Source organism: Astatotilapia calliptera, chromosome 12, assembly GCF_964374335.1.
Source record: "Astatotilapia calliptera chromosome 12, fAstCal68.1, whole genome shotgun sequence".
NCBI lineage: Eukaryota > Metazoa > Chordata > Actinopteri > Cichliformes > Cichlidae > Astatotilapia > Astatotilapia calliptera.
The window spans coordinates 26,859,664-26,876,779 of NC_137433.1; the positions used below are offsets into that span (position 1 = coordinate 26,859,664).

Below are 17,116 nucleotides of genomic sequence, written 5' to 3' on the forward strand. Positions count from 1 at the left end.
TAAAGGAAATTCAACCTGCAGTATGCACGGTCAACTGCCACTTTCTAATGTACACCTGGGTTAACTGCTCATTAATTCAAATATCTAATCAGCCAATCACATGCACCATGTGCATATACTGTAAGCATGGAGACGTCAAAAGGAGCATCAGAATGGAGAAGAAAGGTGGAATATGGCGTGTTTGCTCATGTCAGATGGGCTTGTCCGATTATTTCAAAAACTGTTGATTAACTGAGCCTCAGTCTCAACTTTAAGGTCAAAATGAAAATAAAGTAATGACAACTAACCAACTGTGACCAAAAGTTCCACTACGATCTAAATTTGGTGTCACCTAAAAAGAATAACGTCTAAAAACAAAAAATTCTGTATGGTTACTAAGAGATCAACAGTTTAATCATTAGCATGTTAAATATCCAAAACACAAGAAAGAATATTAGGTTAGTGAATATAAAATAATACAAGACAAAACAGTGATTTAATCTTAAAATCTTCTTATTCTTCTTTAACAGAACAACTACATGCAGAGGTGGTTTTTTTTCCCTTTGCAGGTGTTTACAGTTGGACAGGGGTTTGATATCCTTCCTACTAGCTCAGCTTCTTCAATAATAGATGCCTGTAAGACGTTACTGTTCTATCTCCAGCTAGGGGGCCGTGAGCCAGCGGTTGCGATGGCTTGTGGAGGGTTATTCATAGAATGCGTGCACACAAGTGCGCACATATACACATGCATGCACACTCTTCCCATTTCAACCATGCAATCCTGCTCCCTCCTCTCCCAGCTGCCCTATTAAACTGAAGAATCTCGGGAAGTGAAATGAAACTAGTAAATCTTGACTGCTTTTATGATTGACTTGATATGATTTGTATTATAATTTGGACCCGGTGCTCCATCTTGCTCTCTCCTGCTGCCTCCCACCAACTTACTCCCTCCCCCCTTACTACTCCTTTCATTACTTAGATTGGCTCTTGTGAAATAGGCCATGGGGTCTTCATAACGCGCATATATTCATATGTATACACACATGCTCAACTTTAAAACCTTGCGGTCTCTTAATAAGTAGTTCTAAATGTGGCGTAAAGGCAGCAGAATGTAGGGAGCACTTAAATGTTTTAAAAGTGTCCAACTTTCACCTCAGTATGAGGAGAAAGCTTGAATGTGTAGATGAGATGAACACTTACAGCAAAAAACTGAGAACAAACAACGCAATCAGACCCCTCCCTGCACAGATTGGGCTGACTTCATAAATTAATGTATGAGAAAGCCTGCAGAGATAACCATTGGGCATAAGGGCCTCGGAGAGAATCATTATATCGACTAGGTGATGGACTAACTGACGGACTGACAGACTGATGGAGTGACTGTCTGAATGAATGCTTTGAAATGCAGGCAGTTTGAAGCTGAAAGTCTCAGGGTCTTTGACCATCTGACTCTGAACAGACAAAAGGCAAGAGAGGGCAGCTTTTCCAACTACGGGCCCTTTAGCCTTCTGTGACTTCATCAGAAGAAATGATAACTACAACTCCGGCTTCCACTCTGCTTGGCTGATGCCCTAGGGCAACACTTTCCTCACCGTTCTCCCTCTGTTAGTGAGAGCATCTGTTGAAAATGAAGGCCAAGTCGTAAGTGCTGGCCAGGCCTTTCTACTTCACGCTCAGATCAGGAGCCTAAGCACCTGCAACACCCTTCTTTATAAAACTACTTTTTTTCTAGTGACAATTTGCCAATGAGAATTCAAAAAGCAGGTCTTATCGGAGTAACAGCAGAGAGCGAGCCTTCGCCTAAGTAGCTTTTTAACCTTCTTTTCAAACTAGCTTTTATGTACAGAGAGTTTTTACAAACAGATTTTACATGAGCAGGACAGACTGCTCTGCCCACTCTCTATCACGGTCATTAGAATCCATAAAATGAAACCCAACTCTCAGTCTCCTTACTATCACTGTTTAACTTCTAACCACTATTTTTCCCAGCATAGCAAAAATATCTCCTATGTAGCGAGAATTAACTCTGGCCAAGCTTCTGACACAGCCACAGAAGGGCCTACAGCCACACATCTGTCTCCAAAGCTAAATGAGTCACAGAAGCCTGGGCCCAGTTACCTGCTGGGGCCCCATGTCTGTCCCAGTTGCTGACCACAGGAACACACATGTGCACAATTTTACACAAGGACACAGGCAGAGCGGCAAATACACACACACATATGCACGCCCTTTCTCTCCGCGATTTTCCAGTCTCCTGCGGATGGCACGTGTTATATCAACAACCTTTCCTGCCAATATCATCTCTTTTTAACAAAGTAGGAGCAAATCATTCAGTCTACATTCTGTGGTGAGAGGCCAAGGCAAACTGGATCTGCTGAGGCAATGGCATAGAAGCTCCTGGGACCGGGAGCAAAGCGGGGCAGAGAGGAAATGAGAGGAGAGAAGAGGAAACAAGGAAAGAAGGAAAAGAGGAGAGGTCATATAAGAGGAGACACGAGGAAAGAGCAAAGTATGGCACAGGAAGCACATTAAATCTATCTGTATGGTAATGCTATTACCTCCCATCCGATCAGCATGGTCCCCTCCGCACTAACTGGCTACCCTCTAGCTTTCATTAGCAACATGAATTATGGATCTGCTCTTGCATCTAAATGCTAAGCATTATGCCATTTGTGATGCATTTTTCCACATTCTTCCTTCTCTTTCTTTACCGACTCCCCTGTCTCCCTCCACCTTATCCTCCTGGTCTTTTCCAGAGTTGCCACAGACTACAATTACTGCAGAACCATTAGGTCCATGTTGACAAAATTTCCATACCATCATATACCCCTTGAGATGCCGATCGTGAGAAGTTTTCAGATACTGCAAGCATGTGCACGCGCACAGACACACACACACACACACACACACACACACACACACACACACACAAGTGCATCATACAAAACAAAGATTTTCTTCTGCAAGATGTGGCAGCACCAAAACTGTCAAGGTGAAGATGGAAAACGAGGATAAATGGACAAAATAAGTAAATTCTATAAACAGAAACAATGAAAAAACTGTGAGAAAATGCGTGGAGACCAGTAAAGAAATATGAGTTTAAAAAAAGAAGTACGGGATAAGAAGAGGATGAAAGAGTTTCTTCTGTTTCATGCTGCTACAGTGTGAGTGAAACCGCATCAGTACGCCTATTGCAGTGCAGGTTTTTAGACGATGCATCAGTAGAGCGTCTGAAACTGGACACTGTGTAATAACAGCTCACTAAAAACATTACAGCTACTCATAAAGAGCCCAAACTCACTTTAATAGCTGTTGAGATGTTTCCTTTGGTCTGACTCCGGGGAAAAGGAAAACATCAGAACAGGCAGGCGGAGAGATGGGGTTTTGTGTGGACTAATACAGGTCAGTGGATCTGTCTGCAGCTAGATGATCCGTATGACTTTTCTGCAAAGCCCCAAACCAAGTTCATTTGTGTGTCCAGCCGTTCTTTCATTAACAGAGTCACAAATAGCCCCGCTGCGGTTAGATGAATGACATCAACCTCTCATTGACTGCTTTACGAGCTCTTCTGACCAGCGTGAGAAACCATGGGATTGAAACCTCACGAAGGTACGGCCCAACAACCCAGCTGAAAGTACACGTGCAGAAACACACGCACGCTTTGCAGAAAAGACGATACACACACACACACGTACATACACACAAGCAAAATCTACAGAACAGCACTAGCTTAGACCGCACATACTTTCCCATGCTGATGGAGGAGTTACTAAGTTTTACAAGTTGAGTTTCTCCTCCTAGCCACATTTTTGGGTAAAACGCAAGATCTTTTTTGGAAACACACACCAAAGCAGACTTTTAACTCATGATTCAGATTGTTATAGTTGGAATGTGAACAGAGAGCACATACACATCACAGAGAACATTAGTTCTTGCCACTGTATGCCCTCCCCCTCACAAACTCGTAAAGCATCATCAGATTACAACAGGAGGAGAAGGTCAATCAAAAGGCAAAAATATAGACACTGGAGAGAAGGACTGGAGGACAGTTGGGCAAAAGGTGTGTTCATATTGATGGGAGCACTTCACTGTGCATCCATATGAGCTGAATGTGTTTGCGTTTTGGCAGAGTGTGAGGCAAATAGCACGACAGAGAAACGAGAAGATTCAAACAGTACAACATGGAAGAAAAACATTTTGTAGCACACCCATACACAGAGACAAAAACAAGCAAGGATCTCTCTAACCTTCCCTGTTACCGTTGGCTCTTTGCAATCAATACACTGATATTGGAAAAACTGTCCCACAATGAACTTTTAGTTTTGTCTAAATGCACAGAAAGAGATTATAAAGAAACACGAGAAGAAAGTCATGGACGGTTATTTGTGTGAACTAGAGTTTAATGTATAATCATGTACAGATGTTTTAACTAAAATCTATGAAAGAGGTCTATAAATGTAACTATTTATAGACAGAGAGTGAAACAGAGAACGGCAGAGAGAAGAAACGTGTTTCCATATACTGGGAAAATAATGCTTCTTGGGGACATAAGCTGAAAACTTCAGACTGCACTCTGCCATCTCACGTTTTCAGTGCAGTGTGTGAGGTATTAGTCCTTTAACAAACACGGAACATCTTTGAAAAAGGTGCAACTCAAATGTACAGTGAACAGGGCCAGCTACGAAAACATGACCAGAGAAGCTATAATTACAACATTAAAGCACATTATCTCTGTGTGAGTTTATGTTCAGTAAATTATTCAATCATATTTCTACAAAGCAAATAGCTGCTTCTACAATGATGCTCCAAATCTTTCATATAGACCCTAAAATATTAACTTCAAACACTGCATAGCTAACTTTTGATTATTTCTCTCATAATCAAGTAAGGCTGTTCAATATAACGATATACAGTATATCGGATGACGACATAAAAACGTCTGTTTCCTATTAAGCTATCGTTTGTTTCGTGGTGTCGTAAAATAAACAGTTTACAGCAATATTTTTTCATCGTTTTGATGGTCACTGTCCGGTTGTTCAGTCTGACGTCACTAGCCGTGTCTGGGTCTAAACTCCGCTGCAGGTCCATATATCAAACGATCACTATGGCATTACTGAGAGTTGAAAAACTGTCTAAAGTCTTTCATCTTTAATAAAATGATCAGCGTTCTGCTCTACCAGGTGTAACAATTGAGTTTGGCATCAAGGCATCCATGAAAACGGAATTTATGACATTTAACGGAGTTAGAAGTTAGCAGGGAGTTAGCTCGCTAGCTTCTAAATACAATATAGCATGTCCTGACTGCGGGGTTTTGGAAACAAATTAAAACGTACAGCTCTGCTATCACTTCCAACATAAATGAAGACAGAAAACTAAACAGCAGTGACGTTTGTAGGGTTACTGAAGTTGGGCTAGCTGGTATATAATGATGTGCTACGTGACCGCTAGCGAAACAGCTATGTTAGCATAATATAAACAAGCTAACTTTTTTTTCCACTTGATAAAAGTTAACGTGAGTGTTCTCGGTGGTCAGGAACAAATGTAATCGCATGGCAGGATGCTGTAAAAGGACCAAACTTCAGCCAGGAGAATAACTGGGATAATCCATCCACAATACGAGGTTAGTCATTCATATACTGCTGCATGGGCTGGGCTGTAGTTACATCCTAAGGTTTTAAAAACTGAGCTTAAATAAATGATTAGCGGTAATAAAAGCCGAGGGAGGTCAACAGGGATCACTGGCTGTTTTAGGAGCTTTTTGAGATTAAATAGAAGAAAATACATAACATTAAACATGTTAACAACACAAAAGCCATATTAAACGCAGACTACTTTAGACCCGGAAGTAGGATTCGTCGCGTCATCACTGAACAAGTATGCAGAGTATGCAGAGTTTATGGATGAGAAGCAAAAAAGAGCAGTCAGGTGCTAAAAAAATAAACCTTAGACTAAAACTTTCAAAGAAAATGGTGGCCGTTACAACTTATGTCTAAAAATGTATAGTTTCATGCATCGGTTAAAACACTGGACTCCAGGTAAAGGATGCCCAGATGGAAACACTTCACACAAGTTGCCCGAGATTCACAGAATTTACATAAAATGTTACATTTTTGTGATTTGTATTGTTGTCAGGACGATAAATGTCTTATCTCGGGATATGAGATTTTGGTAATATCGCACAGCCCTATATAAAGTTACACTTAACAGTAGGTCATCTAACTCATGATCCATTACAATTCACAGGTTGTTGTAATGTGTGACATACAGAAAGGAAGCAATCTTTTTTTACATTGTTTGGCTATATTGCACAAACTAATGAGAATCAAACTCCACTGTGAAGTCAAAGAGGCTCACAAACACTAACATCCAGAAAAAAATGACCTTGAATCACTTAAATCTGACCAATATCCTAAGAGGAGCAGTGATTCTTAAAAAAGAACTGAAATATTTGCATAAAAATCAAAAATGTGTCCTTGACCAAAGTTTGGGTAACAATCCATAGTCGAGATGTTGTGGTGTCAGTGTGTGAAGAAGAAGGGAAAAACCGAGAGAAAGCTGCTCTATGAAATTTAGGACAGATAGGCTTTAAGGATATTATTGGCGCAGCTAATCTAACTACAGCTAAAGCATGCCAGAAAAAGAAGGAAAAACATTTTTTAAAATAGCTGGACAATCCTTTATTTTACCTTTTCTTCAAACTGAATAAAACAGACAACCCCACCTCACTCATTAGGTTCCATTCAATTCATCAGCGCTGAATATCTGAAGCGATTTTAGCTGTTATCCTTTCAAGCTGGGGGGGTCACTTGGTGCGAAGAAACAGGGAGCTGCCTCAATGCAGGTAGCCTGAGGTGTTCTTGCATGACTGCATATGATAGTTACACAGCACTTTCAGCCCCCCAGAGACACTGACAATCAAAACAAACAGAGCCAGAGTTGGTTTGTCATGTTTCTTGCAGCTGCAAATTGCATATAACAGCCTGGTTAAATTATAGTTGCACAGCAGAATCCTTGTTATGTTAACATGACAAATGTACCATTTTGCCACTGTGCACATAAAAGCATAAACGGGTTTTTCCTGTGTTTTATTTTTTGCATAATATGTGATAGGTGCGACACTCTGGACAGACGCTTCATATTGCAGGATGTCCCCAGTTCTGCTTGGGAATCCCTTGAGAACTAACGCGACTAAATTTCTTGAATGAGAGCGTGCCACAAAGAAGGAGCGAGCTTAAGAACAGGGTTACTTATAAGTGAGAGAAATAAAGAAAGAGAAAAAAATGCCTATCCACTGTGTCATTGTCCCTCCTCCTTTGTATTCACCGGGAAGCTGGCTAAAAGACAGGCGGGGATACGGCCTCTTTTCCCCTTCATCTTTTGATAATCCCATCTTTTTTTGTGTTTGATGTTCCTCTCTATGCTCTTTGAACAAATCCCCTGTCCCTGCCCTCATAATCGCATTACCTCCTAAGGTGTGGTGCGCACAGGGTAACTGGACCTCACCAGTGCCAGCACACTACTCCACAATCCACTACTGCCTGCCAGCAAAACATACAAGCACATACTCATGCACTCCCTCTCTAAGAAACATACAAACAAATACTGAAACACACAAGAAGAAGAAGAAGAGGAAGCCAATTTTTCTCTTGCCAGAAGAGCCGACTGTGTTGAGATGGCACAAGCAAGCTACAGTTGGTTCAAACGACAAACTGGCAACAGGAGCGTCACACCTGACTACAACAGTGTGTGACCACACTAACAGATCTGGGAAAAGGAACACTGGTTTCTCTACCTGACTCGCTTTTTCTGAGAACCACAGCCACCAAAAGGGACGACAAGAGGACAAAATCACAAGAAGAAAAGGATAAGAAGAAGACAAAGACAGAAAGCAATATAAGACCAGAGCTGGGAAAGAAGAGTGGGTGGCGTCCAGAAGCTATTAAAACAGTTTTTCATGTTGAGCCAACAAACATAAGTGAGTTATTAAATATGAACCATATAAGACTGGGACCACAGAGAGAGAGAAGAGCAAGTAAAAGGAAAAGAAAGAAAACAAGTCACGAAAAAACAACAAGAAAAGGTGGAGAGAATGCAGGCTCTGTGGCTCTTTCCATAGAAACTCAGAACTGTTTCTCAGATATTTCCAGAACAAAGATTTCCCAGTGTCATGTTTCTCATGCATAACGGTCGACACATTAATTACCGTGGAGCCAGAAAATACTTAAATGATCAAAGCTATAATAAGCACAATTCTGAGGGAAAGAAGTTCAAGAAAAACTGGTGAAAATGATTAATGCAGTGTTGGTTTCCTTACCTTGATTTAATACAGCGACATCAGAAGCAACATGAAAAAGAAAGAGAGAAAAAGGGCAAGATGATGGTTAAACTGTCATCTAAACAAAGAAAACCTGCATGTGCTTTGACAATGTGTCAGTGGGAGTGGAGATTTAGTGCAGCGCTTCTCACTTTTAAGCATTATCAGTAAGAGCACTAAATCATAGTTCAGCCAAGTTGGTATAGTTACAACATTGGGCTGGTTCATTTTGCCTTTTTTTTTTAACTTCTCTATAGTTTTCCAAGCTATACCAGACTAAGAAGAAGAACAAGTCCCACTAGAATAAAAATAGCATGACAACCTCTTTGTGACTCGATGGCTGTCCCGTGATTTCACTGATTTCTAATGTTGTCAGAGATCGATTTGCAGGTAGCCGTGGTGACCAACTGGTCGCTCAGGGATTAAGGATGTAGTACCCTCAAGCTCTGAGTGACCAGTTCCCAGGTGATTGCACAGGTCACCTGGTGGGAAGCAACCTGTCTCCAAACAATCGTGGTCTGACTTGGTCGTACTCGGCCCGACTGGCGAAGGTTTGCAGTGGATTAGCGTCTAATTTATGACTGAAGACATATAGCCAACATACGGTGGGCCTGTGAGGTCAAATGCACGGCAATGTAAGAAAACATCAGAAAAAACCCCCCAACGAAAATGCTGAAAAAGCACACAAGCACACTGGAACTTGAATAAAACACAAGGGAAATAGAAAAAACGGTAGCACTGTGGCCTCACAGCAAGAAGGTCCTGAGTTCACCTCCACCACAGGTCTTTCTGTGTGGAGTTTGCATGTTTGCTTGGGTTTTCTCTGCATACTTCAGCTTCCTCCCACAGTCCAAAGACATGCACTTGGTGGGGTTAGATTAATTTCTAAATTTAAATTGCCCATAGGTGTGAATGTGAGTGTTAATGATTGTCACACTGGTGACTTGTCGAGGGTGTACCCTGCCTCTCACTCTATGGTAGCTGGGATAGGTGCCAGCCCCCTGATGACCATGATAAGGATAAACGGAAGAGAATGAATAGATGGGTAGATGGATGGATGGTTGCATGGACATGATTAAAACACACATCATCTTTATCTTTTTCTGCCTCACAACACTGATGAACCCTCTGCTTCTTTTAAGAATGGCTCAGCGGGCTCTTTCACATGGATGGTTACTGCTTTTTCTTTTGCACAGCTTTCTTTTTCCCCCAGAAATTGTATGTTTGTTAAGTGATTAATCAGAGTCGAAAAATTGTATCACTGTAGAATAAATTGTGGGAAAATCCATATGAAAGGCAAAGAAGGCTATGAAAATACCATTTAACACTGTTTTCTATTATAAAAACATTAAATCAACCATAAAAAATCCTAAACTCACACCCAAACATCTCTGAGAAATGTTTTTTTCCTCTGCAATTCTGACATCAAGACCAATTTCAAAAGAACATGTTAATGAGGTACAGTCAAATGAAAGGTTGGGAGGTAAACAACTAATTAGAAACGGTTCTTGGTGTCACCCTAATTGCTGTTTGGTTAAGATGAAGCCACCACCTCTCTACTTTTCAAAACATTTAAAAACCAGAACAGGTTCAGAGCCAACGTGACCTGTGCTGCTGGGCCACAAGTTAGACAGAAAATAGACGAGGTACAGCTACGAATGAGACCAGATTAAATCAAAAAACTTCTCACAAGCACAGAAAGACACTGACAAACAACGGGGACAAGGTGCAAGATGTCAAAACTATAAACAACAATCATAGCAGTGACAGCTCAGAGTGCATGAGGCATGGAAACTTCTGATGCACACAAACAGGCTAAACACACGTGCTTGTTCAGCCACAGAGGAAAGTCCATGCTCGCTGATACAGAGAAGAAGAAAAAACGTACACACAAACGTAAAGGCTCACACAGATGCAAACACACAACAACTCTCTGTTGGCTTTCAAAACAAAGGTATTAATCATCATTACACACACACACAAACAGAAAACGGGTGGGCTGGCGTTGGTGTGCCTGCGGGACTCGTCAAAAAGACACACTGACACCTCGGTGCAGCCTTACCGCTGCTGTCATAGCAACCAAGGTCAAGTGGTCTAAAGCTGTGTGCGTGCGTGCGTGTGTAGCACGAGTGCACATGCATCACAAGGAATTGTAACGCACTCCCAGCAGAACCGGTTGGATATAATGAGCTCGTCGCCGTCAGGATAGAGTGGGAAGACAACACAAGTCCCACAGCTGTGCAGCACAGCTCTGCCTGTCCACGCACCAAAAGCAGACACCAGATTGGAACGCAACAATTAAGCCTCCAAATAATGAAAAAAGGCATATCTTCCATTTAAATTACTAGCTGCACAATGGCCATTGTAATATTTTCCAGCATAAAACATTTGATTTTTGTTTGAAGACTAAAACACCTGTTCGACAAAGAAGAAAATATTTCGTGTAAATTCTATTTCTGAGGACACTGTTTACCTGAGGCATCTAGAAGGCAGCAAACTTACACTCATTACTGTACATCACAAGCTGGGTGGAAAAAAAGCACCCCAGCACTTAATTTTATTTTATTTACCATAAGTGATATAATTTTTATGATGTTTGCGGGGGTGGTCAACATTTCAGGTGAGCTGGCCAACATTTGTTATAAAGCACGTGGAAACAGAGTAATAATACAGTTTATCCAGTGATGCATTGAAACACCAGGTGATATCTTTTATTTTTCCTTCAGTTTAATCTTATAGTTCAACATTTCAGTGACTTAACAGGTATGACTAACTAAATAATCATAAAATCAAATGTTTATCCCTAATTGAAAACCTCCAGCTCTGCAGTATTGTCCACAGTGGTGTTGGGGTCGAGCCTGATGCCTCACAGCAAGAAATTTGGGTTTCTATATAAAGTGTGTGTGGCCCGTAATCAACCGGACGCCTCTCCAGGATGTAGCCTGCCTCTCAAGTCTATTCTCCAAAACGCAGATCCCATCTCAAGCTGGAGTTCATCCCAGCTGACCCTGTTAAGTACAGCTAATAGTGTGGTGTAACACCGCTGCCAACATTTTATTTATATCACATAATTTTTCTCTTTTATTATGAGCTGTTATTGGACAAGAGTTGACAGGAAACGTGAAAGGCAGTAAAAGATTTAGACTGCAGATCTTAGTTAGCAGTGCTTAATCAGCACCTTAGACTCCAACCTGGCATCCCAACTGTTTTAAGGATTTCATTTTCAAACAAACAATGTGGATTCCAGGCTCTCACACTTTTATTAGTTTTCAGCCCCTGTAAGTTGTCCTGCAAGGCAGACGGGCCCAAAAAAGCACAAACCTTGTAGTTAACGTTAAACATAAAACCAGTCAAGAACAACCCTTGACAAAGAGAAACCAATTCGGACATCCTTCATGCACAGACAAAACACCGTGTCAAAGATGACTTTGTGCAGAGGATGTGAAGAGGGAGCTTTTGAAGTGCAACTCAGTAGTTTGAAGTTCAACACTCCTTTCCATCTACTCCAATTTATTCTTGTTCTAGTCACTGAAGCATCAGTTTCCTGTCTCCAAACACGGCGAACTGTTGTAATCTCCAGTGGAGTGGTGTCACTCCTGACACAGTCTGTCTCAAACCACTAAAGAGGCGCTAAAGTACAAAACAACATTGGTTTCTCCTCGTGCATGAGTAAAAGCATGATCCAGACAACACCATTAAGGCCCAACCTGTCGAAAACACATACAGGCCGAGATTTAGGATCTAAAAACGCAATGTGTGAATAAGTAATCACTTCAAAGAAAAGCCAGAAAACATGTATTTTTGTGTGTTTACACATTCACATACCAGCACTATTTGTAAAGTTTTAAAACACACACACACACACACACACACACACACACACACACACACACACACACATATTGTATTCAGATACACAGTACTTGTACAAATGTATAACAGCATGAATGGACCTACACGGTCACAGATGTGCTCAAAATTAAACACTCTCATTCGAGCTCACTTACACACACTGAAGCTGAAGTAACATTTCCTGACATGCGCTTCCATCAAGACACCGATGTTGTCTTAATGCTCGCGTCTCTCCTTCGCTCCCAGCCATACCTGTAGCTAATTCCCTTCATTTTTTCTCTCCTCTTTCTCTGTCTGCAGTACTTATCCAGTACCCCCATCTCCCTTTCTCCAGTGTCTTAATTGCAGCAACAGGAGACAAAACTGACCTTTTCAATGTAATCATCCCTTTGGCTCCATTAGATCTACACCCTGGGTCCAATCACCTGCATACACACACTCAAGCACATCCTAGTAAAACACCCCTACACACCACCAGAGGTTAATCACAGAGTGAAAGTAGCTATATCCGGAGACATGATAATCATTCCATTCCCTCTGGTCACTCATTGTCTCCTCAGTGCCTTAGTGCAAAGGCCTGTAGTGCTTCCAAAGCAGCTAACTAAAGGAAACCTGGAGGAGGGGGAAAAAACATCATCAGCGGTCATACTGTGTATTTTTTACCACTTTACAGCGGTTTGGCATTGCACATGGGTCGTAAAATAAATTCAGCACACGGAGAGAAATGGCTGCTATGAAATTAGTTCTGGTGGTGTTGATTCAGAGATGATAAAATCAGTTCGCGAGGATTACATCTGTACTTTTTGTGTGTGTTGGCAGGTGCCAGTATGTGTTTAAAGCTTCAGTGTAAAGCAAGAGGTGGGAAATCCTGATCCTCTGCTCTCCTCCAACAAAAACGTTCAAGGGCTACCTTAGAGCTCCACATACAATGAGGGGCAAAAATATAAGAAACGAGAGAAAACGAGTGCCAGGCTTTCCTGATATCTGACTTTGTCAAAAGTTGTTTGGTCGAAGAGGAAATACACCTCTCCTGCAGAGGATAAAGAACAGATGGACAGAGTTAAGAGAGGAAGAGGACAAGGACAGGTCCTCCTGACATGCCTGGGTAAGACTGGTGACATGGACAATATTAGCCTTCCACTCACGCTACCACACACTAGGAGTGATTAGATTTACAGCACACACGCGCGACTGGAAGACAAACAGACATTCACGTTCCGAAAACGGAAATGAAGGGCAAGGAAACACACAAGCAGCACGGAGACACACACACGCACACTGACACACATCCCCATCAATTAGGAAAGAGCCATCCAGTGATCAGTAAAAGCTGACTTCTAGCTATTAGTTGAGACAGCATGTTACAGATTGCAGCTGCTCTCCTCCCTTAACTCACCCTCTCTCTTTTTTTTTTTTTAAATCTGTCTTTTTTAAGTGAGGGCAGCATAATTAATAACTGGTATCATTCCAATAAAGCCATTAGCAGTCTCCGCATTTGTCCATCCTCTCACTCTTCTCCGTCTCTTGCCGTTTCTTTCCCTTTGCGTCCCTCCGCCTCTCTCGCTTTCTGTGATGGATGAACATGCTTGAAAGCAGCTTTAATGCAGGCCAGCTCTTAGGCACCAAAAATAATAACGGCGACAACAACACTAGAGCACCGTAAAATGACAATAAAACGAAGCCTGCCACAACAGCGCAGACCGGGGTTATGAAATACACAAACAGGATGTCGCAAACCTGAGTCCCTAGATGCGGTCATATTCAGCTATTCCTATTTTGTTTACCCACTTCAGTTATGTGGGACCCACTCAGCAGACACACTTGAGAAAATGTGCAAGTAAATGTGTTGCTTTTCCTGTTTTCTGTCAGTCACATGTCCAGTTTCTGGAATACATTTTTGTGTTCACATGATAAAGCAAAATTCAATTCTGGCAACTATTTGTATGATTCAACAGAGACATAAACAGTAAAAAATGACACTTTGGCTCAAGTTACAGGTTGTTGTTGTTTTTTTTTTAATTGCTCATTTTGTGCATTTCTTTTTCCACCATAAAAATATGATCTGTTTTTCCCCCACTTTAAATCTTCCACATTGGATAAATAGGGAGAGAACGTGTTTGTTTTTACTCAGGGTTCTTTCGGTGCAATGTCTCCTCCTCATTAAACGCCCCTCTGTACTTAGTGCACCGCCACAATTTATCTGTTATGTGAACTTTTTCAAACTACTTTAAATTATTATTGTGTATCGCTCACCTAAAAAGACATTGATTGGTCACAGTCCCCTATCACTGACTTTCTGAAGTCTGAAAATAGACTCTAGGGGGGAGTGCAACAGCCTAGTTCCTTCTCAGACAACTGAATTACAATATATTGAATGGTTATCATTGATTATATTTTTTTAAGTCTAGTTTTGTCTAACTTTCTAACTTTTTCTAAAATCACGAACTAAACAGTTCAATAAAGTGAATCTGTTTCTCAAACTTTCCCATAGTTTGAATGCACTGATTTATTTGACTCAACATCTGAATATCAAGGGCGCAACTATACAATCTGTTTAGACAGAACCCTGATCAATTAAGATCTCATTTATTATTCACATCCTGTTAATTTCCCCCACTGTGGAGAGCAGGCCTGTTATGAAGTTACATTAAGAAATGTGTGTAAAGGAAAAGAAGAGACTGTGTTGGTGATCAGTGGAGTATAAAACCATAAAGTAAATTGGTCTGGATGCACATAATAACAAAGGCATTGCACCTGTGTGCTGTAAAGTGGGGCGTAAAAACAAAACTGTATCTATATGCTGATTCTTTATATTCTCCCTGTTCTCGGTTACCCTGAGGAGGTGGTGAGACAGCGAACGCTCTGTAATAGCCCGGTGCAGTGCAGCTTTTAGGGGTAAATTGATGTCAGTGACATCGTTGTAAGTTTGCATAAAACCGTGGGACGAAGAGCAGAAGGAAAATTTTGCCGGCGGGCTTGAGGGCAAACTGACAGAAGCCTGCGCTATCTAGCACTTTTCAAATCCTCAAACCCATGCTAACCTTTCTGCAATCACAGTCCTGCATGCTGGATACAGCTTTGAAGCAGCCCACATTAGCAGCTCCAGGCTGCGAACGAAACACACCATGTGCTCAAACTTCTGCAAGTTTTTGAAACACGAGAAGGGAAACAAAGGAAGGAGGCGCGGTAGATATTTTTTGACATCTATCATTTTCCGAGAACTGTAAAAATCTTCTTCACATACAATTTTTTTTTAATAATAGAAATTAGACATACTAGGTTTTCATCTATCACTCACGAGTAGTAAAACACACACAATTAGGCAAATTAACAACTCTGTAAGAATTAAATGAGCTTTGATTTTACTTTTTTTCCTCCTAGAATTAAAAGCGACACAGGGAAAAAAAAAAAAAAAACGTCACACAGCCAACAAAATTAATGAAGCACACTGAATGCTTGCAGAAATGCATGTTGCCTTACTTCAGAGTCAGCCAAAGCACTTACAGCACAAAGGGGTGCAGACTCAAACCGTGCTGCAACATCTGTCTGTTTTCCAGATCCTGGTACAGATGGGAGGTTGAATATATTCACTATTGCTAACTCTGCTGCTTAGCAACCATGTCTTTTTTGACAAAGCACATTAAAAAAAAAAAATCAAGGGAGAATAGTGAAATTTACTAATCATGGTCAACCTTGGATCTTACGAAAGAAGCTTATTTCATGCTCAAAGCCCAATTAAGTTTCTGGGGCCACAGCCCTGATCTGAAGCCAATTTAATGTCGGATTAAGTGATTTAATTGTGGATTTGTGTCCATGATTATGCTACTGAAGTTACAGACTATAAGGCTAATCACCACCCAACATTTAACCGCCGGCCACACAAGTGAGTAAGACAACCATGACAGCAGATGATGCGGCAAGGTTTAATCTGAAACTGATCAACTCGATGCACAGGAGGAGAGGGCAGCTTGAGTTTGTTAACGCTTCAAGTCGTCCGAACTGGGAGACGACTCTTCAGTTTTCAGCTCAAACCAGATACATTTGTCAACGTTCGGACACAGAGTGATCTTTTCATTAAGAGAATATCTGTGGCCTGACATTTACAACACCCGTTAAAATGAAGATGTATTACATATTTCACAAGGTGGCACAGAAGGCATCCATCTCTCTGTCTCGCCATCTCTCTCTCTCTTTTGCTCATGAAATGTTGTACAGTTAGTGGCTTATTAATTTAAAGTGTACCGCAGCAGCCTATCCGGGGTGAATATGCTAATCAACAATTTTGAGGCCTGATGAAGTATTTTACAAGAGGCTGTAAAAGTATTTTTGGGAAATTCACTGTCAGGTTCAATTGCTCAAAGTGACTATCCAAGGAGAACCATATCTCACCCAGTATATTAAAGAGGAAGTGGACTCGTGCAAAAACGGTGCAAGGTTTAAGAGGCAGATTTTGAGCAGTATGCTATTGTTAGATTAAGCTATCAGCAACGTTTTAATTTAATCAAGTATAAACAAGCAGATCATTGCATTGTGCATTTACACTGTAATGTTATGTATAAGTTCTGCTGCTGTTCTTTTTTTTTTTAATTATTAAAGCATGTATTTTTTCCATTTTAGGAGACAAAATAAAGTAACATTACTATACAGTACTTTCATTTAACCACTACCAAGATTATTAACTTTGGTTTTTTAAAGAATAAAACTGATATAGACTCACTGACCACTTTCTTTGGTTACACTTTGCTAGTATTTTTTATTTATTTTAAACCCTTTATAGTTCCACATGGGGGAAATTTTGTAGTCCTCTGCATTTAACCATTCACTCAGTGAGGCAGTGGGCAGCTACCAATCCAGTGCCCGGGGAGCAGTGTGTAGAGACGGATACCTCAGGGTAGCAAACCTCCGACCTTCCGATCATGGGGCGACCACTCCACCTACTGAGCTATCCCTGCTCCAATCAGGTTACGCCCC

The 17,116-nt window shown here is 41.1% G+C and overlaps 1 protein-coding gene across 3 annotated transcripts in view; it reads right to left on the reverse strand.

The window, feature by feature from the left end:
- The window catches only part of fbxl17 (F-box and leucine-rich repeat protein 17), a 232,963-nt gene that overhangs the window by 115,743 nt on the left and 100,104 nt on the right, over positions 1-17,116 (reverse strand). The window contains exon 9 of one of the 3 annotated variants that reach the window (XM_026186349.2): positions 6,512-6,887. The exons of the other annotated variants lie outside the window; for them this stretch is intronic. Coding sequence (XP_026042134.2) covers positions 6,812-6,887 — 76 coding nt within the window. The 3' untranslated portion in view covers positions 6,512-6,811. Of the gene's footprint in view, positions 1-6,511; positions 6,888-17,116 lie in introns of those variants that run through there. 3 annotated transcript variants of the gene reach the window in all.